The 24,343-nt window shown below is 38.0% G+C and overlaps 1 protein-coding gene across 1 annotated transcript in view; it reads right to left on the bottom strand.

Moving 5' to 3' along the window:
• Positions 1-24,343, bottom strand: part of LOC124787976 (methanethiol oxidase-like) — a 147,981-nt gene that overhangs the window by 5,630 nt on the left and 118,008 nt on the right. Inside the window, exons 7-10 of the mRNA XM_047254992.1 lie at positions 24,194-24,288; positions 11,802-11,989; positions 1,888-2,033; positions 1,606-1,728 (exon numbers count right to left, since the gene is read on the bottom strand). Coding sequence (XP_047110948.1) covers positions 1,606-1,728; positions 1,888-2,033; positions 11,802-11,989; positions 24,194-24,288 — 552 coding nt within the window. The remainder of the gene's footprint in view (positions 1-1,605; positions 1,729-1,887; positions 2,034-11,801; positions 11,990-24,193; positions 24,289-24,343) is intronic.

The raw sequence follows: 24,343 nt of genomic DNA, 5'->3' as shown, positions 1-24,343 counted from the left end.
TTGTAGTATTGAGACATTTAGGATGAACTGATGAACCAACATTCCTTAAAGATGTCAGTCACTCTAATTTACAAAGAAGTTGCTGTTCATTAAAGGCCCATGGTGACTTTCCTATGTTAAGTGAACAGAGTACAAGAAGAAAATAGTCATATTTCATGACGAGTGAAACAATATTGCAATATTGTTTGTATTTTTCTGTTTGCTACGTTCTTGAACAATTATTAATTTCCCCAGCCCTATAGTTTCCAGTCATGTAAAGCATTTTTGGTTTATTTGTAATGTTAAACCTGTGTAAAATCATAAGCTTTTGATATAGTTCTCCATTATCTTGATTAGAAACAACTGACTGTTTGGCTGCTGTTATGGCAACCTCTTGAGCAGAACCAATGGCAAAAGACATCTTGAACTAGTCTATTCTGTACTGAATGTTCTGTTTTAAATGTGCTTGAAGCAAAAGTCCCAATCATGTGAATGAGTATGGGAAACAAAGTAAAGCCACACAGATGCTATTCTGAGGTCCACAGCTGAGATTGCTAATATGGATGGTGATTAGAATTGGGACCATGCTCCCAATACTCTAGTGAGCACAAGCAGATATTAACAGACAAAGTCAGATTCCTTCACAAGATCAAGAACTTCTATTCCTATTTTTCACACATTTTGGAAGTCGCCAATGAAAAGAAGTTACTTGATAAACTTATATGGTGAAACAATTTTAGGAATGGCTTCTAACAGCTTCTGAAGGGGACAAATGATCTACTTTTCTCATCCAAACACATTTCATCATATTTGTCACCTCATTACTAATTTCCTAATTTACTGAAATTTTAATTGAAGATGTATATTTGCTGAAATGTTGAACAACAAGAGTAGCATATGAAGACTATTTGTTGCAACAATAGGCAGTAGCCAATCTCATAAACTATTCTTCGAACATTTATCTTTTGTGAGAGAATCAAATATTAAGGAATGATTATTAAATACAGAAGTATGTAAAATAAAAAACTGAAGACCATCAGTGAAAGAAAGAAGTCCTCACCAAAAAGAGATAAACCTGATAAAATCTCACTCTTTCAGTTTTTAAATTTCCATTCAAGATAGTTCTGTAGAAGGTTACTTTGTTCACTTTTCAATAACTGTGACTAATGATGTTCACTAATCTTTCATACTCTTAGCTTCTGAAGAACAACAACTCAAAAGTTTAATAATGGTTCAAATGGCTCTGAGCACTATGGGACTTAACATCAGAGGTCATCAGTCCCCTAGAACTTAGAACTATTTAAACCTAACCACACACATCCATGCCCGAGGCAGGATTCGGACCTGCGACTGTAGTGGTAGCGTGGATCCAGACTGAAGTGCCTATAACCGCTCAGCCACAACGGCTGGCAAAAGTTTAATAACTGCACATATTATTCAATAATGGATAACTGTCTTACAACTACTTCACATTAAATAGTGATTTAACTTTTATAACATGTGTTAACTCATAGCAAAATTTTCGAACATTATCTCTCCCACTGCTGTGACTGTTGTTAACGACATTGACAGTTTTCATTACATATTAACATTGTTTGATACCAATTTTGAGATCACAGTACTCACCGAATCTCATGTGCACTGACGGGTCCACCTGTTTCATCTCTGAACTCCACAAGGAAGTCTTTATCCAGAGTGAGCCCCCCTTTCTCTGTGTTTACATGTAGTTTCAGCATGTATGAACCATGTCTGCAAAGAAGTGGAAAATGTATGAAAACTGGTATACTTATACCATCAGTAACATTGCTTATAATTCTCTTCATGGCACATGTGTTATACAGCAATATAACACTTACACATTTGAGATTGTCAGTGTAATAAGGAAAAAAAGACTGAATTTATACATACTTGACCATATCAGGATAGAACTGCCAGTCCCAAGCACTGTGTAAAGATGAGGTGACATATAACCTTTTTCCATCCAAACTAAGTTGCAGCATTTGTGGTGAACCATACAGTCTTTTTCCTTTTACAAACAATGGATCAGGCTGTTCCTAGTTGCAAGAAAATGTATTGAAATAGACTTTTAATCACACATACTACACATGCTGTGAATTTATTGAAATGTTTTGCAATATAGGAAAAATTATCCATTATTAATTTATAAATAAACTATACGAGTGAACACAAATCATTTCAGATCATATGCACCAGGAATATTCACTTTTCTATTAAGAGCACCAGCTGCCAGCACCAATGAACCCAAAAAAATTAAAATTATGCTACAGAGTGTTCCATACTTGATTAATAAAGTAGAACAAGTTGGCAAATATCCAAGAAGTAACACACTTCACTTATGTATTGTGAATAAACTTGGCTGCAAGACTGAACAGACTCATATGTAGCCTTCTGAATCCCAGCAATATGAAAACAAATATAATTTTAAAATTTTTCATAAAAGTTGCCTTTGTTATCAGAGTGAGCAATGAATACTTGAAGACATTGGCCAAAAGTAAACTTTCAATTGGTTTTGGGGGGCTGGTTTTTCTTTGGAATAAAATTTTAGAATATTTCACAAAACAAACTTTTATCATAATAGTAAGCAATGAATACAAGAAGAAACTGGCAAAATGTAAACAATAAATTTTTTTAAGAAGATAGTTTACTTTGGAACCACTAGGACATAGAGTTTCCAACCTCCCATCATTCCATGTGACACATTTGAAACCAAATTCACATTTTTCCTAGACAGTCCCACATCTCCAAACTTTTATGAACTTTTAATGCCTAAAACAAATTATAGTCCTAAAAAACAAGCTAAAATGTGTTTAAAATATATTAAATTTGATATCAAAACTACATGCTGTCCTTGTGGTTCCATTTCAAAACCTCTCATAAAAGCAGCAGTACAGTCTGAAATTTACGTTACAATGACATTGTATATTGACTTTGTAAAGGGACATCCTCGCCTAACACTACTTTTCCTCAACAATAGTAGTCAATACCAGTAATATGTTTTGAATTTTGGACAGGTCAATATTATCTCAGCTGTTTTACTGAAAAGTTTCATATAATTTTATACACAATGTGATATATTTCAAGCTACAATTTATGAACAGGAGTTACTTTCTTTTCGTTGTTACGATCAATATGTGCTTGCTCTGAATGTACAGTCTTCCTTTGAAACATTTGAAATTAGGAATTATTTGGCACACTAGAAATTTCTATAATTGATTACACAATCTAGTATTGTTTATTATGTTTATTTCTGGATTCATTTATGAAATAATAATTGAAACTAATATAAATTCATTTGTGAAGAAAATTTGTAAACCCTTTGGAATATTATTATCGCAGAGTAAGAATGCCTGTGATACGATTGGACATATTTTTGTATTTTGGGTGAACAACTTAATTTCGGCTTTTTCAATGTGAAAATTCAAAAGACTGTGTGCTGCACAACAATGTGACAAAATAAATTAATGTAATAACAAAAATTCTGCAACGACAATCTTCAAAATTATTTAGATCATTTGAACCATGAGAACCTAAAATGTGAGAATTTCAGCTTCAAGAATGAGACCCCTAGGCAAGAACAACTGGAGCCATCTCTAAAAGAAAAGATAAGGAAACTGAAAAGTTTATTGTAATCTCACTCCTGTCAAATCTTCAGATGAGACTTTGCACATTGGTGAGCAATAGCAGCAACTAGGAAGGAGAGTGTAGTAACTGCTCTGAATGTCAATGATCTCCTCAGTATAGACACTTTAACAAAAGCCGCACATCACAATCTCCTACAATCACATAGCACAATCTCTGCGTCAACTATTACTTTGAATGCTGTAATTGACTGCTACAATGCATCATATTCATAGAAGTATCTCAGTGTACCACTACGTGTGTCTGTCTTGCAACAGAATTGGTGTTGCATGCTAAAGGCACTGGTAGGTATTTAAAAAATAATAATAATAATAATAATAAAATGGTAATTTCAGGCAGAAACCACTTTTACTCGAAAGGTTTATTTAAGTAATTATAAAATTGTGGCTGTATACTATAGAAAGATGTCCAAAAGGATTGTGGTGTAGACATTTATAACATAAATAATGAGTAGTGTGGGAAACATTTCCATGGAGATGGCTTTGAATCAACAGCAGTAACAATAAAGATAGGCCAGCTCAGGTTAATAATATTTGATCATTGTAAGTAATTGGACATTGGTGATGAATTCTGTCATTACAACTTCAGGATAAAATCCCTGGCTTGGAAAAAAGCTATAAAATTAGGAGACCTGAATATAAGCTTTTTAAGCTAAAATATAAATTACATTAGGTATTCTGTCTTGTTATAATGCTACAACTGTACCCAAATAATGTTGTCACCAACAAAAATAACACCTACCTCACAAATTTACATTGACCATGTTACATATTTAAAGAAAGAAATTGGAGTTAGAACTATTGAAAACCATCTCTCTAATCATACACCTCCACTCATCCAGATTAATACAGATCATGGAACAATGTCACATGGTGACTTACTTGTTAAAGAACAATTGACCATAATGAAAGTAAGGAAGTCCCTGCACACAAATTAGTAGCAGGTATATGAAACATTTAATACCAATGAAAAGTGTAGGCATTTGTTTGAAATATTGGGCCAGAATTTGAATCAGACATGTAAAATTGTAAAAATTTTAAGAGAATCAGAAAATTCAAAGAGTTTTAAAATGCTTACGAACATAGTTAAGTAAAATGAAAACATGAAGGAGATATGTATTCTATACAGAGAGAAAAAACTGCAGTGCTTTCTAACAAAGTACAGAACTTGCAGAAAATTATACAGGAGAAACACCAGTGAATCCAAAAGCACAGTCTTTGGCTGACTGGATAACCATCTGAAGATAACCAGAGAGCTTCAAAACTAATAAGTTCCATCTGAAATGTTATGTGCTTCATGTGGATAGTAAACTATTTTAGAAATAATTCCAGTAATGTCATAGTAGTGTGTACATAAGAAAGTAGTTGGTGGGCCCATACACAATGGCAAGGGGCAGTGTACAACGTGACATACCAGCCAATAGTGTCCTTCAGCTGCACCTGTTGCATGCACTTTGTGGTACAAATAGAAAATTTAGCACCAATTTTCATGTCAACTAAGGCATGATGAGAGTCATCATTATCAGGATTTCCTTCCAGCAAGCCAGGTAGGAACTTAGTGAACGATATGCCTCCATTGGTTTCAGTCCTGGTATAGCTTTTGCCTCTTCACTACATCCCATGTTACTCCTCTCCTTTTGAGATCTTCCTTAACCTGGTCTGTCCATCTCTTTCTAGGCTGCCCAATTGGTCTTCTCCCTGGTACCTCCATCTCCAAATACTGGCGTGGAGTTCGAGTCAGTTGCATTCGCTTCACATGACCGAACCACTTCACTTCAATCTCGAAGCACTCATTCTCTCCTCTGTAGTCAATGTCACCTGCAGGTCTCTCCTAGTTTTTTGTAGAGGTGACCTAAGGGACTTCATTTCACATGCTTGTATTCAACTCTCTTCTCTCTTATTTATGACACAGGCCTCTAGACTATACATCACGATTGGCAGGAGATAAGTTTTATACATGGTCTGCTTGTCTCTTTGAGGGACCTCCTTGTCCCAGATTAGATTTTGTACTTGTGGAAGAAGCTAGATCCTTTTGTTATTCTGTTTAAGACCTCTAGTTTGGAACTTCCATCGCATGATGTGATGCTACCCAGATAATTGAAGCTTTTCACACATTCGACCTTCTCCCCCTCTAGTATGATGTGACAAGGTGCGGGTGTCCTGCTCATCTTCATTACCACTGTCTTGTTCCTACTCACAGTTAACTTGAATTTTTTAAATTTTGTGTTCCAGTAATCTAGTCTCCTCTGAACCTCCTTTTCCGTCCCTCCCAAAATGGTGATGTCATCAACAAACAAAAGCTTTGAGATCTTCATTTTCTTCTTCCTTCATTTCTTTCATGATTGTGCCCATAAGTGTAATGAAGAGTAATGGGGAGAGCAAACAGCCTTGCTGAACATCTCTCTTTGTCTTAAGCCATTTTGATCTTCCACCTCCTACTTGTACACTGCTCTCACAACCATTGTACAGCATCTGGACTTTTTAAATTAATAAATCAGGAACATTATGTTTTCTCAAGCATTCCCATATTTTATACCTTGGTACACTGTCATATGCTTTTTCCAAATCCACAAACACCACTATCAAGTCCTTTCCCTTTTTCCAGTATTTCTCCATTAATTGACAGAGACAGAAAATTAGATCTACTGTTCCCCTATTACTTCTGAACCCATGCTGTTGTTCCTCAAATTGGTGTTCTAGAATTTTCTGCAATCTTTTTTCTATGACCTTTTCCATTATCGTAAGGCAGTGAGAGAACAGTGTGATTCCTCGGTAGTTGGTGCATTTCCTTCTATTACCTTTCTTGAACAATGGTATTATAATACTTTTTTACATTCATCTGGCACTTTGTTTTCTTTCCATATCAACCCCAGCACCCAGTGTAACCATGTATTCCGTGGATTCCTGCGGCTTTAATCATATCCGCTGTCAGCTTATCTACTCCAGCCACCTTCCCACTTTTCATCTGTTCCACGGAATTCTCTGTTTCTAACCAAGATATTGGATCATGCTCTTCCTCTAATTCAATGAATTCAGTGTCACTTTCTTGTGCACCTTCCCCATTCAGTAAGATTTCAAAATAATTCTTCATCTCTTCTCTGATACCTTCCATGTCACTGATAATATCCGCATTCTCTGTTTCAATCGCTTTTATGTCTTCTTTATCAGGTCTTTTACTTTTCAATAACCCATATAGCAGTTTTTAGTTCCCTGTGCTAGCCTACTCTAGGTTTCTGGGTGAACGTTTCCCAACTCTTCTCTCTCTCTCTCTCTCTCTCTCTCTCTCTCTCTCTCTCTCTCTCCCCCCCCCCCCTCTCCCCCCCCCCCAAGCATTAATCCTGACTTGCGGGCTCTGCTGTTTTCCTACATCTCCTCCATTTCTCCCTGTCATTGACATCTTCTGGTCTTAAGCCAACAACATGCATGTCTCCCCTGATGATGTCAGTCCACCTCTTTGATAGTCTTCCTGGTGGTCTTGTTCCTCCTGGGTTGATGTGGAGCATTGTTTTTGCCACCGAGTTGTCTTGCTTTCTCATGACATGGCCATACCAGTGGAGACGGGCTTCCCTCACTTTGTCAGTGATCAGTGCGACACCAAACCTTTGCTGGGCACTGTATTTTTTACATGGTCACATCGCATCAGCCCCATGGACCATCGAAGCATCTTCATCTCCATAGTGTGTAACATAGAGCGACACTCAGTCCCATACATTGCTCCTGGGTGTACCGTGGTCTTATATACTTTTTCCTTTAGATACTGAGGCATCTTTTTATGCAGAGGATCCAGTGACCCGTCTCCACTTGAGCCAAGCTGCATTCACCCTCACTCGAGTATCAAGAGTTGTGTCACAGTCTGAGGTGACTTAAAATGTATGGTCTTATGCAGGCCGTCTTTGCCGATACTTATGGTGCCTCTGGTTTGGGAGTCGCATCCTAGGTACTCTATCTTCTGGACATTAAGGTACAGTCCATTTTCAGCCAGTCTGTCCATCTTTGAACCTGGCGCTGGAGTTCAGAGCAAGCTTGGTTGGCAAGTACCACTTCATCTGCATAAAGAAGGGTCCTGGGATGTGAAGTCCGTATGCCAGCTGTTGCTGCATCCATGCAAAGGATGAATAGCAATGGTGAAAGGGCAGAGCCCTGATGAACACCCACAGTGATATCATAGGGCGAAGAAATTCCAGTAGGATCCCAAACAACACTAGTGGAATTATGGTACAAAAGTTGCACCCAGCTTACATACTCTTCAGGGATGCCATGGCAGCAAAGAGCTCGCCAAATAAGATCATGTGGGATACAATTGAAAGCCTTTTCTGTGTCCAGAAACACCATGTGTACACTCTTCTGTCTGTCTCTGTGTTTTTCCATCAAAAGGCGTGTGGCATGGATAGCATCGATGGTGCTGCAACCCTTAACAAATCCACACTGGTTTGGTGTTTCTGAGAGAATACTTCCGAGTCTGCTAGCAAGTACCCATTCAAAGATCTTTAAAGTATGACAGAGGAGTTGAATAGGGTGATAAGTCAAGCAATCATTCACGTCTCCTTTTCCCTTCCAGATTGGAACTGTTATGCTAGTTGTGCATGCTTGTGGAAGTTGTTTTTCGATGATGATTCGGTTGAAGAGTGAGGCAAGGAATTCTGAGGCAAGGAATTCTGAAGCAGGCTTTCCGAGCATTTTCCAGATTTCCACAGGTAGGTCATTTGGGACAGTTGCTTTTCCATTTTTCATCTTAATAATTGCAAGCATTACTTCCTCAGTTGTAATTGAGGGGACAGGTCCTAAGGTAGGATCAGGACTAGCAACTGGTGGATGCATAAACTCTTTGTTGCTGATGTTAGGAAAGTAGTTTGCCCAATGTTGCAGAATAGATTGTTTATCTTTTAGCAGTTTGGCATTGGCTCCCTTTATGTGCACGACATGCTCAATGTCATGAGTTGAACGGTGATGTGACTTAACAAGATGGCAGATGATGTTTTCTCCTGATGGTGTGTCAAGTTGTTCTCCTTTTCTTTTTTCACGATTCTCTTTGCTTGAGTTTCTTTTGTCAGTATTCCTTTTCCAGTGTTGTCACCTTGTGTTCATCTTTTGGTACCAGCCCCTGGTTCTGATTTATTTTTTTAAACTCCATGTTTTTCTTTGCCATATTACATTTTTTAATTGCATCTTTTACTCTATCGTTTCCACCAACTGGTTTCTTTGTCTTTCACTTTACCCTTTGTTTTGCTGCATATCTGCACAGCACTGATGTTTGAAATATGTTCCACTCTTCCTCTACACTACCCCTTTCAGTTTTTGGCAATTTTTGTGCTACTAGTTTTTGGAAGCTTTTCTTATTTTCTACTTCTTTCAACTTCCACTCTATAATTTTTGGCATTCTTTGTACAGCATTCACACTTTTCATCTTATAATTTAGATCGGCCAATAGTAACCTGTAGTTGCTATTAAAGTGCTCACGTGGTATGACTTTAGTGTCCCTTACTTTTCCTCCAATTAATCTGTTCATTAATATACAGTCCATAACTGTATTAGATTTGCCATCCCAACCATATCTAGTAATCTTATGATTATCTTGTTTCTTGAAGAATGTATTCTTCACTAAAAGATGATTCCTTATGCACAGATTTAGAATTTCTTCACCCTCAACATTTTGTCTTCCTTATCCAAAAGGGTCCATAACCTCCTTATATCCATTTCTATCCATGCTAATCTGAGCATTCAGATCCCCAAATATCATAATGTTATCTTCTCTTACTTGGTCTTTCAGTTCTTCAAGGAATTTTGTTTTTTCTTCCTCACTGCACCCTTGCTGAGGTGTGTACACTTTCAGTATAGTAAAACTATTCTTTCCCAAGTTCACTCTTGCTCTAATTATCCTTTCACTTAGGAAGCTCACACCTGTAACTGTGTCAATGTCTTTGTGAAATGCAAACCCCACTCCATTTTTTGCCTCTTTATTGTGACTGCCAGTATAATTTGTACTCACCTCTCAGCAATTTAGAGGTTTTTCCCTTCCACTTGGTCTCACTCTATCCAAGGATATGAATCCTTCTCCCCTCCATCATGTCTACAATATCTTCAGTATTTCCTGTCAAGATTATTACATTTAATGTTCTCACTCTCAACTTGTTTTTGTCTTTTTGTTGGGTTCCAGTTTTCTGTTCCTGTTTAGTGTATCTTCTTGCGTTCCTTGGTTTTTCTTTAGGCTGTGAAGGGGAAAAAGAAGTGCTGTCTACATTAGGTATTTTGGTGAGAGTATTTCCCCAGTTTAGTGTCCATGATGGGCAGCATAATGCAAACTTGACAAGTAACATGTTAAGAGGTGAGAGAAACAGTTTTCCCACCATATGTTTTTTCTCAGGAGGTGAGACGCAGAAACAGTGGCCCAGTGCAGAATTTACTCTAGATTTCCCAGTTACAAGGGCAAGCAATGGTTACAGCAGATATCCTTATGGTAATTGGGGGACAGGTGATGGGTACACAAATTGCTGCTATGTTCATGTTGTTCTGGGAATTGCTATTTGATTCCATGTGGCAGGGAATCTGCAATTTGATAAGGGCTGCATGATGAACTTACAAAGAAAAGATTGAGGACACTGCTTCAGCACAGTTCTATAAAGTTCCACATCCATCTTGACTGCAGAACAGTGTTCAAATCACCCCTGTATCTAGGAATCAGCATGATTTCCCATGAGCAGCATGAAAACCACAAAAAGTCATAATGTATATTGTTTGCTAACATCGCTGTATTTCCCATCAGGCTTAGCAATGTTAAATCTGTGGTGCAATCACTGATAATCATTTCCAGAAACATGTGAGAAATCTGTATTGGATATAAAGCATGTATCCAGATTCCAGGAGGAGCAAGTGTCCTTTCTTGCCCCCTCTCCCCTTTGTAGACACCTATGCATATTTGTGAAGACCATGGTAAAGAAGAAAGTTAATGTGAAAATTTCATCTTAGATTATGTCATGACTTACGAAAATCAGTTTAAGCTAATAGCTACAATAACTAGTCTACTTTTTTTTATATCTGAATTTCTTTGCACTTGTTAGATACTAATCCAACAACTCTGCTTAGTTCCAAGTATGTGAAGCATATGTCATGTTGTATGTAAATACAACAGTGAAATGAACCTGTAACCACTGGAAGGCAGTGCCAAAGTTTGCAAAAAACATATACATAAAGGCTTATTAACTGACATAAATCCACCTGATGATGAATGTTTACACTCTGAAATGCATCGTGGGAATATAAAAAAATTGTGGCTGGTTACTGTCATTTGTAGTTTCAGTTGAATAGAGCTAAGCTAGTAGAATTTAATACAGAAAAAGATAGTTCCATCTATAGAAATAATACGCAATACATCATCAACAGCAGACAGAGTACTGGGGAAAAAACAGATGGATTATAGAAAACAGCCACGGATGACACATTATAATAGTGTAATTGGACAGATAAAACATCTATTGACCAAGCAGTGGCAGGAGAACACACATACAAAGGTATTTAAATCTGTAATCTGTCACAGCCAACGGCTCCTCCCTCTGGGTGAAAGGGAAGGATGAGAGGTAAAGGAAAAGGACTGGTGAGGTATAGGAAATTGGGAGAGTTTGGAAAAGTCATCCGGAAACCCTGGTCATGAGAGAATTGTTGTTTACCAGACATATTAAAAAAATTGCATGCACTGTCACATGAAGAGAGTTGTGTGGCTTTTTCCTCTTTTATATAGTCCCACTTTAGATCAAAGCACTGCATACAATTTTTTCAGTAAGTAAATTCCAATCCCATACTCCATTATGGAAACTATAAAATAGTATTGTGATTGCCCTAACCTTTTCATTGGACTCCTTCCAGTTCACATGAATTGTGCATTTCCTGGTTGTCAACCTGGTAGCTTGTTACATACACTCTTGTTAAACACACACACACACACACACACACACACACACACACACACACACACACACACACACACACACAATCAGTAAGTAGCAATATGGAAATATAACCTCTGAAAAGCACGAAGTTCAAAATATTTACCTTGTTAACTTCAGTCTTACAGTAAAATATTTCTGGAATAATAATAATAATAATAATAATAGCTTAAAAATATACAGAAATACATAAAAAAATTGGGGAGCAACATACAATGCAACTAACCGTTAACTCACTATCTTCTGTCACTTGAACTGGACCACCTTTTACAATACTGCCTCCCAAGAAAATTTGTCCCACAAGCTTTGGATGAGCTGTGTCTGTAATGTCAAACTGACGTATGTCCCCATGAAGCCAGTTACAGAAGTACAAGTAACGATCATCTAATGATATAATGATGTCAGTCACAAGACCTAAAACATTTTAATTGACATTTAATGCAATTATACATTATCTTAGAAGTATTTAAAAATTATTCATACTAAGCAGAAAATGACCATAATTTTCATAGAAAGATAACAGACACTTTCTCATTTCACACTTTAGATAATATGGACACAGTATATTTTTGCTTTGAAAACATGCTGCTTTGTTTCAGGGCACACCTACAAAATTTAGGGAATGAAGTTATATACTTTTGAATGTTTGTTGTTCATCTCACCAAATTCAGTAACTCTTTTGATAAATTCAGTTTTCTACAGAACAGCACAATTACACTATCAATGTTTTCTACAAGAAATAAGCTTTTTTAATTGAAGACTTTCCTTTGAAGACATCTACTGTATTTATATCTTCTTTAAGTAAAAACTTAAGATGTGTGAAACTTGATTCTATACGAATTATCTACCATCACTAATTCCAAGAACAAATGATGTCTGAATATTGAAGCTGAGACATATTTTACTGAGATGTGGCTATCAAACAATGGAAACTCCACATTGTGCACCATTCCTGCCACAATGGACCCTTCCTCTACATTTCTGCAGTATTCAGATTCAGATTCTTTATTAGTCATTCAGCATTGTTACATGCAATAGACTTTGTCAGTTCACTTAACCTATTAATTTTACAAAAAAAAATTTTTACACATTTAAGTTGATATTAGGCATTTCTAAAAATTCTTCTAATGAATAGAATGGATTGGTTAACAAGAAGTTATGAACATTGTCTTTAAATAATTTGTCAGGCTTGATTGACCCATTTTTAGACAATTTGTTATATATTTTAATTGCCATATACTTATGACTATTGTTAGTTTTAGCTAATCTATTTTGTGGCAACAGCAGAGAAGTACACGTTCTTGTATAGTAGCAATGTCTTTCATTTGTTACACTTAAATTAGGTAGTTCAGCAAGTATGTAGTTAACACTGTCAAGAATATATAAATTAATTACTGTTAAAATTCTATATTTAGTGAACAATGGTTTACAATGTGTTCTATTATCTACCTTAGCCATTACTCTGATTGCTTTCTTCTGGATCACCATAATTTCATTTATTTTTCTGCTGTTTCCGCAGAGTATTAACCCATACCTTAAAACAGATTGAAAAAAGGCAAAGTACGCTGTCCTTACGTACTCAAATGTCACACAACACATCAGTCTCTTCAACAAATATATAACTCTTGACAACCTAACCACTATGTGATCAACATGAGAGTTCCATGTTAGACTGTTGTCAAGTACAATACCTAAAAACTTTGCCTTTTGTTTTTCTATTTTTGTAGTCTTTGATAGACTGAACCACATATTCTGGGTCTTTTCCTCATTTAATAGCAGACCATTGGCATTAAACCATGATGTTGCATTTTCTTTTGCCAATTTCATATCACTTACAAGGTTATCAAGTACATGGTTTACAGATAGAAAAGTTGTGTCATCTGCATATATATATGTCTTTACATCTATATTTCCTGTGAGTGGTCAACACAGTCAAAAGCTTTGCTCAGATCACATAAGGTTACCTGTGCGTGCGCATGGTCCTCAAATGCCGCTAGAATGTCTCTGACTAAGAGCTGTATGGCATGTATAGCTGACCTTCCTTTTCTGTAACCAAACTGTGATGCACTTAACATACCATTTAGTTCTAGGTACTCATACATCTGCTTATATATTATGCCTTCAAAGACTTTTCCTAGTACTGGAATTAGTGAAATTGGTCTGTAGTTTGCAGGATCTGATTTGACACCCTTCTTAAAGACTGGAGTTACCTTGGATAGTTTGAGAGGATCAGGAAAAAACTCTTCTATGAGACACAGGTTTATAGAATATGTTAATGGTGCTGCAATGTAATGTATGATTTCTTTCAATAGATTGTTTGACATATTAAAAATATCTGTACTGTATGAATTTTTGATTTCTTTGACTATTTTAAGAACTTCATGTTGGCATACCTCTCTGAAGTGTTTCAATGATGATCCGGCCCTATTATGATTTAGGTTCGCTCTCTTCAGATAATCTATACATGTTACATTGGGTTTACTGATCAGCTTTTTGATATCATCAGCACTGCTTACAAAATATTTATTGAATGTATCTGCTGGTATTGGGACTGTCTTGTCGAAGTTTCTGACTTCACCTTTAACAGTATTAATTACTGACCAGGCTGTTTTGCATTGGTTTTTACTATTTTTTATGAAATTTGTGTTGTATCTTAGTTTCGCTAATTGCAACTCTTTCTTATACAGTTTCTTAGTGATTTTTTCGAGATCCTTAATTTCATTAGAATTGTTTACTTTGGCAAGGCGCTTCAACAGCAGTAGCTTATTTTTTAGATTCTCCAGTTCTTTGGTGTACCAAAATTTACCTTTTCTTGTTTTATGGTATTTCTTTTGAACAAGATGGGCTTTTAAAATACCTGTTAAGTAATTGTGGAATGTTTCATAAACTGTTTGGGCACTGGAATCACAGTTTTGAAATAATTTGTCCCAGTTTGTTATGCTCAACTGGTGTGTTAGTTTTATGAGATTGTGTTTTGTTAATATTAAGGTATTAGATTTTGTTAACTTTTGTCCAGCCTTGCTCTCATCTCCTTTTATAAAATGTCTTAACTTTACTTTTAACATGGAGTGGTCTGAGAAAACAAACTCCTTTACCTTGGTGGAGTACATATCACGAGCACAGTTGACAAAAGCATTATCCAAGCACGCTTGTAGTCTTGTTGGTTCTGAATTTACATGATGGAAGTTGTGCTGCCTCAGCATATTCAGTAACTTATTTACACTGGGTTTGTTACATGTTACATCAAAGCTTGAATTAAAGTCTCCCCCAATTACAGTTACATACTTTTTCCATTTCGTTATGTAGCAGCACTGTCTAAATTATCTAAAAAAGTTTTATCATCTGAGTCGGGGGAATGGTGGATACATACTATGATAAGTTTCATTATATCACATATGATCCCGGTAATTTCAAAGTGTTTCTCTACACATGCCCAACTAAGATCTAGTTCTCTACACTCTATTTCATTTGAAACATAGATAACAGTACCACCATTACGGTACTGAGATCTGCAAAAACTGTTTCCATATTTATAACCTTCTGGTACATAATATTGTATTTGTTCTGGTTTAAGCCAATGTTCTGATATACATAAGAAAGAATACTTATTCTGTGGCAATGACTCATCCAGAATTTCAATTTTATTTTCAAGACCCTGAATGTTTAAAAATAGGATGTTGTTGTGACTTATCTGTGAGTTAGCAGGCTGGTTTTTCACATTTTTATTTTCTTCTTGGCTTGAAACCATAAAAAATTATCACTGAATGACACAGATGTATTTTTCCTTTGGCTCCTCCTTAAGCATTGCTGTGTTGCTGCTCCAGTTGTTGTTGGTTCTGTTACTGCTGCTGCTTCTGCTGATAATGATGGTGCTGCTGCTGTTTCACTTATTTCTGGTGTTTGTTGTTCCATAACTGCTGTGCCTTTCTGTGAATTATTAACATTTGGAGTGTTCACTTGCATTAATAAAATTTCACATTTGTCTTGGAGAGGTGTAGCTTCACTGATAGCAGATTTCACATTGGATTCTACAGGATACACACACTTCCTGTCCATGAGAGGTATGACTTTTCTATCATCACACTGCACATTTGAGATTTTATTTACAAGTTCTAAAATTTTGGTTACTATTACATTTTTTCCCAGTACATTTAGATGGGAACCATGTGTTGTGTGAAATCTTTTCCCTAAATTGCTGATGTTCACAAATGTTACATTTTCAAACCGCTTGCAAATATTTTGCATCTCTTTATTTGCAGTTTCAATTTTTTTATTTACACAGGACCATTCTATCAAGTCGTAACGGTGTGGCACTGAAAAAACAATAACATTTGTTCCTCTCAGCTCATACAGTTTTCTTTTTAGCGAGATTAAGAGATCGTTTTTTTCGTTCCTAGCTATATCATTTGATCCCGCCAGGAAGATGGAAAAGTCCTTTTTGCTCAATGAGGAAATTTTTTCTTGACTCATTGACGTAGCAGCACTGAATTTTGCTCCTGGTTTTATTGTACAGTTAAAACTAAAATTCTGACTACGTGTACGCCGAAATTCAGCGGCTGTATTTCGTCCTTGGCTGTCGGCTTACAGTTCAATTTTACCGGTACTTGCTGTTCCGAGATTGCCTGTTTTCTGCCTATCTTTGCAGTAAGTGAAGTCTTGTTTGGCACTATTTATTGTGTCTTTTTTGCTAACACATGTCGATATTGTCTCAGTAGAGCAGCTTAGCGGTGGAAGATTTTTCGTGAGCACTTTCGCATATGATCTTTTACTTAACCGCTGCTGAAATATTCCATGTTTTACCTTATTCACAGAGTCATTTGATTTTCCACATGGTACACTCGCACTGTTAACTTCACTTTCACAATCCATAGTCGAAAGAGCTTGAAAGTAATTTTCGTTCACTATATTTATGTTTCTTTCGCCGTTTTCTGTATCTTGTATTATCTGTTTGCGTCTTTTGTACTTCACTTCCGTCCAATTCTCCGACATATTCGTACTTTCATGGCGCGAGTTTTTCATGTTCCGTTCACTTTTTTCTTCTTTAAGTTTCTTGATATCCATCTTCAAGGAACTGATAATAAATTGTAAACTAGACACCCGTTCGCTGAGCTTTGTAATTTCATCCTTACAACTGTCACAATTTTTCTTTTTCACGGCAAAATTCACACTTTTTTCTCGGACACGCACAACGAATTTTTACACTAGCCGCTTTCTCTAGCTAAAACCCAGTCCCACATCCTGTTCTCAAATGCTGTCTAAACCATGGAATCCCTCCAAATAACCTAACTGTAAGGATTCTGCTCTCTGGGATCCCACCTCTCCTTTCACCATAACCTTTTCAGATTCTGCCAATCCCTGGCTCTCACAAGCCTGGTACTGCTTCCAATCCCTAATTCCTACACTGGACCCTGCCGTTTTTACAGTTCATGTCACCATCCAACCGTGATCCCCCCCCCTCCCTCCCTCCCTCCCTCCCCCCACCTAACCAACTGTTCGTCAACTTCCAGGAATTCCTTACCTCCAGCTTAGCCTTGCCATCCTTCCCCAGGTCGCTTCCTCAAAACATCAACCTTTCTGTCACAGAAAGAACAGCAACACACAACCTCCAAATAAATCCTGACCTAATCATCCTACCTGCAGACAAAGGGTTCACCACAGTTGTTATGAATCACAGTGACTACCTGGCAGAAGGCCTGTGTCAATTATCTGATTCCTCCACCTATGAACTATGCAAGAGTAATTCCATTCCAGAAGTCCAACACAAACTCCAATCCTTGCTTAAAGCCTTAGGCCTTCCCAGAACATCTCCCCTAAATCCAATTCCCTTCTCACCCCTTTGACACTCCACACATCCACCTTCTACTGTACATGCTCCCCAAAATCCACAAACCCAACAATCCTTGACACCCCATTGTGGCTGGTTATTGTGATCCCACTGAAATAATTTTGGCCCTCATTAACCAAAACCTCCAACCAATTGCCTGTAATTTAGCCTCCCATGTCAAAGACAGCTACCTCTTCCTTCACCGATACTCCACATCCCCACGTTTTTACCTCCTGGATCCCTACTTGTCACTGCTGATGCCACCTCCCTATACACCAACATCCCTCATGCCCATTGTCTTACCCATATTGAACACTGCCTTCCCCAATGTCCTTCAGAATCCAAACCTACAACCTCATTCCTCATAAACCTCACTAACTTTATCCTAACTCACAACTACTACTCATTTGATGGGGAAGGTATATAAACAAATCCACAGCACTGTCATATGCCCTCCTATGCCAATCTTTCTATAGGCCATCTAGTGGAGACCTTCCTAGCCTCCCAAAACACCAAACCCCTAGTCTGGTTCGGGTTCACTGATGATATCTTCCTGATCTGGACTCAGGACCAAGACAGCCTATCTTTGTTCCTTCAAACCATCAACAACTTATCTCTGATCCACTTCAAATGGAAATCCTCAACCCAGCATTTCACCTTCCTATATGTTGACCACCTCCTCTGTGACAGTTCCAACTCCACCCTTGTCCATATTGACAGCTGTCACACCAAAAAATCCCGTATAGCTTGGCCACCTTGGAATGGCGAATCTGCAGCGGCAAAAGTTCCCTTACTCAGTATGCTAACAGTCTCACCAAGGCCTATTCCCCAGACCTAGTCTGCAAACATCTCCTGTGCCATTTCCCCTCATACCCCTAACCCTCCCATCACCCCCATGAACCAGCCACAAATAAGTGTCCCCTTCATCACTCAGTACTGCTCCAGACTGGAACAACTGAACCACATTCTTTGCCAGGGCTTTGATTACCTATCCCTGAAATGAGGAATATCCTATTCGAGATACTTCCCACCCTCCTAGTCCATCCCTATGCCATTCCCTATGCCATTCCCTATGCCATTCCCTATGCCATTCCCAATCCTAATCCCTTGCCACGAGGATCATATCCCTGTGAAGACTCAGGTGAAAAACCTGCCCAATCCACCCACCCAGCATTTCCTATTCCATTCCTGTCACAAGTTTATTCTACCCCCATGAGGGATTGGGCTACCTATGAATGCAGCCATGTCATTTATCAGCTCTGCTGCAATCACTGCACAACTTTTTATGTTGGTATGGCTACCAACCAGCTGTCCACCAGGATGACCTGCAGCCCTCTGCCAATGCATCCACCCATCTTTTCCCACTCCTATTTTGCTCCTTTTTTTCCCAACTCCCTATCCCACAACCTCCTGACACAGCACCTGCTGGCAACATAGTCCCTGCACACTCTACTAGACAGTGTTTGTTTCCCTAACAATACACTACTTTCCCTTCCTCTTCCCTGCCCTTTCCAGACTGCCGTTTGCATCTCACTTGATAGTTGCATTCTGGCCCGAGACACTGGAGTTGGCAGTTGTGTGCACATGAAGCGTGCTTAGTTTTTTTTTGTGTTTGTGTGTGTGTGTGTGTGTGTGTGTGTGTGTGTGTGTGTGTGTTTTTCTTTCTTGAGAAAGAAACTATTAGTTCAGTTAGCAAGGTAAAGTGTGATATTTTACAAGTGTCCATAAACAGTACAACACTTTTTGTCACCTGAAGTTAGGTACTGGTCAGTAATTCCATCTGCTAATTTATTAAAACTTATCTACACTCATTTCTGCAATGCCTAATGCAGTTTCAGTTATCCATGATATGAACATCAGTAGTAACTACCTCACTGCTTCCCTGTTTTCTGTAATTATACAATGATGAACAATTGGTGCATACATCCTTCTCCTTCATCATTTCAAATGCTGGGTGCGTGCCTCCTTTAATATCTACATTTAGTCTTCCTTGACCTCCTGCCTTAAGGTTCATATCTCAAGATTTTGAAACATAGCCTTTTAATTGTTGGTATCAATGCTATGTGCATTTTATGCAGACATCCAAATATTTCCAACAATTATAACCACTGTGATGCAGCTCCATATGGTGGAAGTTGCAAAAGTCCAAAAGTCTTACATCCACAAATGCTTCTGACCAATACACTTGTGAAAGCTAACGTTATCAGTTTATTTTATAGATATGCAGGATTAATTCAACCAGATAATTTACATGTAGCCATATGCTCTATTTCTTAGTGTACAAAGTACTTGATACCTCTCTTCATACATTACATACTTAACTAATAACTATGAAGTACCTATTGTCACTTTTCTATTGTACCATCAACTCCTTGCACAAGCTACGTAAGAAATTCCTGCATAATCTTGAACTTAAAACACAAACAAATAAAAATAAAAAAGGGAAAATCTGGATTTAACATCCTGTCAACAGCAATGTTATCAGAAGCCTTGCACAGGGAATTAGTGTGATTGTTTACTGATGAGGAATGAAATTGACAATGTCCTTTTCAAAGGAGCCATTCTTGCACAGCAAAAGCATGTTCCTGAATGACTAGGCAAGGATTCAAACATTGCTCCTCCCAAAAGCTCATTCAGTGCCTTAACTTCTGGGACATCTCTCAAAAACCTAAGCCTTTTCAATATGATTGAAGCATTTTCTCACAATAATTGTGTAGAATCTCTTCACCAACACTTACCCTCTTCCCTGAAAAGGGACCAAATCACTGTTGCCTGTTCTCCTCTTACTTTCGTCAATCTTTCTATCGAAACTCTTCCCTTCCATCTAAATATCTGTATTTTTCATATTTCTCCTCTCCCCCAGCTCTCCCAAAGAGCGTTTTCACTTAATTTTATAAAGGTAATTTAAATGATAAAAGGCACAAGAGCCATGAAGGCTTGCCAGGTGATATAAATAAATAATAATAAAAAACATAACCATCACACAATTACATATTAACACAATTGCAACTAAGTTTTGAAGCATGTAGAATTAGCCGATATTAATTGCAACAGGTGACAAATTGGGTACCCAAATAGGTACTTGTTGCAGCCCATGGAAGCAATAACTTACTCACATCAGGTGCATAACCACAATAACAATTTTATACCATAAATGTTGAAATCATGCATTAATTGTACGGAGTATCTGGACTACAGGTATACAAAAACATTTGTTAATATTTCACAACTTATTAAGGCTTATAACTTTATTTGTCCAACATTGTACACAAAAGCTCCAAGATTTTTATAAATGTTGATACAGTTCAATGTGGGCACCATTTGTAGCTCAATAGATGTTGTTGTGGTCTTTAGTCCTGAGACTGGTTTGATGCAGCTCTCCATGCTACTCTGTCCTGTGCAAGCTTCTTCATCTCCCAGTACCTACTGCAATCTACATCCTTCTGAATTTGGTTAGTGTATTCATCTCTTGGTCTCCCTCTATGATTTTTACCTTCCACACTGCCCTCCAATACTAAATTTGTGATCCCTTGATGCCTCAACACATGTCCTACCAACCGATCCCTTCTTCTAGTCAAGTTGTGCCACAAACTTCTCTTCTCACCAATCCTATTCAATACTTCCTCATTAGTTATGTGATCTACCCATCTAATCTTCAGCATTCTTCTGTAGCACCACATTTCAAAAGCTTCTATTCTCTTCTTGCCCAAACTATTTATCGTCCATGTTTCACTTCCATACATGGCTACACTCCATACAAATACTTTCAGAAATGACTTCCTGACCCTTAAATCTATACTCGATGTTAACAAATTTCTCTTCTCTCTTCTTCAGAAATGCTTTCCTTGCCATTGCCAGTCTACATTTTATATTCTCTCTACTTCGACCATTATCAGTTATTTTGCTCACCAAATAGCAAAATTGCTTTACTACTTTAAGTGTCTATTTCCTAATCTAATTCCCTCAGCATCACCCGACTTAATTCAACTACATTCCATTATCCTCATTTTGCATTTGTTGATGTTCATCTTATACCTTCCTTTCAAGACACTCTCCATTCCGTTCAACTGCTCTTCCAAGTCCTTTGCTGTCTCTGACAGAATTACAATGTCATCGGCGAACCTCAAAGTTTTTATTTCTTCTCCCTGGATTTTAATACCTACTCCAAATTTTTCTTTTGTTTCCATTACTGCTTGCTCAATATACAGATTGAATAACATCGGGGAGAGACTGCAACCCTGTCTCACTCCCTTCCCAACCACTGCTTCCCTTTCATGTCCCCAACTCTTCTAACTGCCATCTGGTTTCTGTAAAAATTGTAAATAGCCTTTTGCTCCCTGTATTTTACCCCTGCCACCTTCAGAATTTGAAAGAGCGTATTCCAGTCAACATTGTCAAAAGCTTTCTCCAAGTCTACAATTGTGCCTCAGGTGTTCCAACATTTCTACATCGAAAAGATATTCCAATTCTTGCAACTTATTCATAAGTACAACAGGTGATATGGCCTCTACTGTGGTGTAAACCCATTGTCCCAATTCTTCCAAATCTCAAAACTTTGTTCCGTATACAATGTTCTTGATAAACCCCCATACACTGAAATTCATTGAAGTCCGATTAGGAGGCTGAGGGTGGCCAAGCAATGGAACTCCCCTTGATTCAATGCTCAGGAAATGTCTCATGTAGAAATGCGTCAAAATACCAATGATAGTCAGATGGGGCACCATCCATCTGGAAAATGACATCAGAAGCATCTGGTGAATTGCGTAATTCGCCAGCATATTGGGAATAAAAAATGAACTAATCACACTATATTTATGTAATGCCAACCACACATTAACTTATAGTGTATCCCTATCATATTCAGTCACTTCTCCTGGAATCTCACTTCCACACCCTTGACAGTTATGGCTGTTAACTTTGCCATAGACATGGAAGGCATATTTATTGCTGAACAGCACTGAATTGACATAGTCGTCTATACACTGTAATTGCAATTTACAGCACAATCACTTTTCTGCAGTGATCCTCAAGCTTAATGTAATGCAAAAGTTGGACACTGTAAGTTTGCAACCAGAGACATTTGTGTACATTGTTGTGCACCCTCAGATGGAGGAAAACTAGTTCCCTACTAGCTTATCACGTTGATTTATTTGGCTTCTAGTGAATGCTTCACAAACGCATTCCTGTCTCTTCATTCACATGCATTTTAGGATTTTTCCGGCATTTGAAATCAAACTTGCCATCCTCTAAGAGTTCTTCCCACAGATAAATGAATTTACACATGGAAGGATCCACATTCCATTCTCTTCTTGCTCACTACTGAACACATGTTACAGATTTTAACTCTGCTAACCATAGCACACACTACACCTTTCACTGGGGTGTCCTCATGTTGACTGTCAGGAGTATGTCTGCCTGCCGCACAGTAAACATTTGTGTATATGCACCATATAGTTCAGTACTGTTTATGAAATGATGAGGATCGTTTCTTGGAGAGTGTCTATGAAGTGGGTATTTACCCAACGAAATAAAATGTGAATTTCTTTTTTATATATATGCATTTGTTTGTATATATATACACATATATAATAGAGGGAAACATTCCACGTGGGAAAAATACATCTAAAAACAAAGATGATGTGACTTACCGAACGAAAGCGCTGGCAGGTCGATAGATACACAAACAAACACAAATATACACACAAAATTCAAGCTTTCGCAACAAACTGTTGCCTCATCAGGAAAGAGGGAAGGAGAGGGAAAGACGAAAGGATGTGGGTTTTAAGGGAGAGGGTAAGGAGTCATTCCAATCCCGGGAGCGGAAAGGCTTACCTTGGGGGAAAAAAGGACGGGTATACACTCGCGCACACACACACATATCCATCCATGTGGATGATATGTGTGGATGGATATGTGTGTGTGTGTGTGTGTGTGTGTGTGTGTGTGTGTGTGTGTGTGTGTGTGTGTGTGTGTGTGCGCGCGCGCGCGCGAGCGAGTGTATACCCGTCCTTTTTTCCCCCAAGGTAAGTCTTTCCGCTCCCGGGATTGGAATGACTCCTTACCCTCTCCCTTAAAACCCACATCCTTTCGTCTTTCCCTCTCCTTCCCTCTTTCCTGATGAGGCAACAGTTTGTTGCGAAAGCTTGAATTTTGTGTGTATATTTGTGTGTCTATCGACATGCCAGCGCTTTTGTTCGGTAAGTCACATCATCTTTGTTTTTAGATATATTTTTCCCACGTGGAATGTTTCCCTCTTTATATATATATAAAACAAAGATGATGTGACTTACCAGATGAAAGTGCTGGCAGGTCGACAGACACACAAACACAAACATACACACAAAATTCAAGCTTTCGCAACAAACTGTTGTCTCATCAGGAAAGAGGGAAGGAGAGGGAAAGACAAAAGGAAGTGGGTTTTAAGAGAGAGGGTAAGGAGTCATTCCAATCCCGGGAGCGGAAAGACTTACCTTAGGGGGAAAAAAGGACGGGTATACACTTGCACACACACACATATCCATCCACACATATACAGACACAAGCAGACAATCCGCTCCCTGGATTGGAATGACTCCTTACCCTCTCTCTTAAAACCCACTTCCTTTCGTCTTTCCCTCTCCTTCCCTCTTTCCTGATGAGGCAACAGTTTGTTGCGAAAGCTTGAATTTTGTGTGTATGTTTGTGTTTGTTTGTGTGTCTGTCGACCTGCCAGCACTTTCATTTGGTAAGTCACATCATCTTTGTTTTATATATATTAGTCCAGATACCCAAATCAAATGAACAGAGGTACTCACCAGGCATTACTGGCATTTGCCACCCTGACACTTTTTTGCTGGGTACACTGATAACCTTTTCAGCTGCCCAAGTACCATCAACCTTTTTGATAAATCTGTAAAAATAAAATGTCCGTATGTTCAGTCTTCCTCTGACATCATTAAAAGGTT

The sequence above is a fragment of the Schistocerca piceifrons genome, chromosome 3 (genome assembly GCF_021461385.2).
Source record: "Schistocerca piceifrons isolate TAMUIC-IGC-003096 chromosome 3, iqSchPice1.1, whole genome shotgun sequence".
NCBI lineage: Eukaryota > Metazoa > Arthropoda > Insecta > Orthoptera > Acrididae > Schistocerca > Schistocerca piceifrons.
This window is presented reverse-complemented; position numbering and strand designations above follow the sequence as displayed.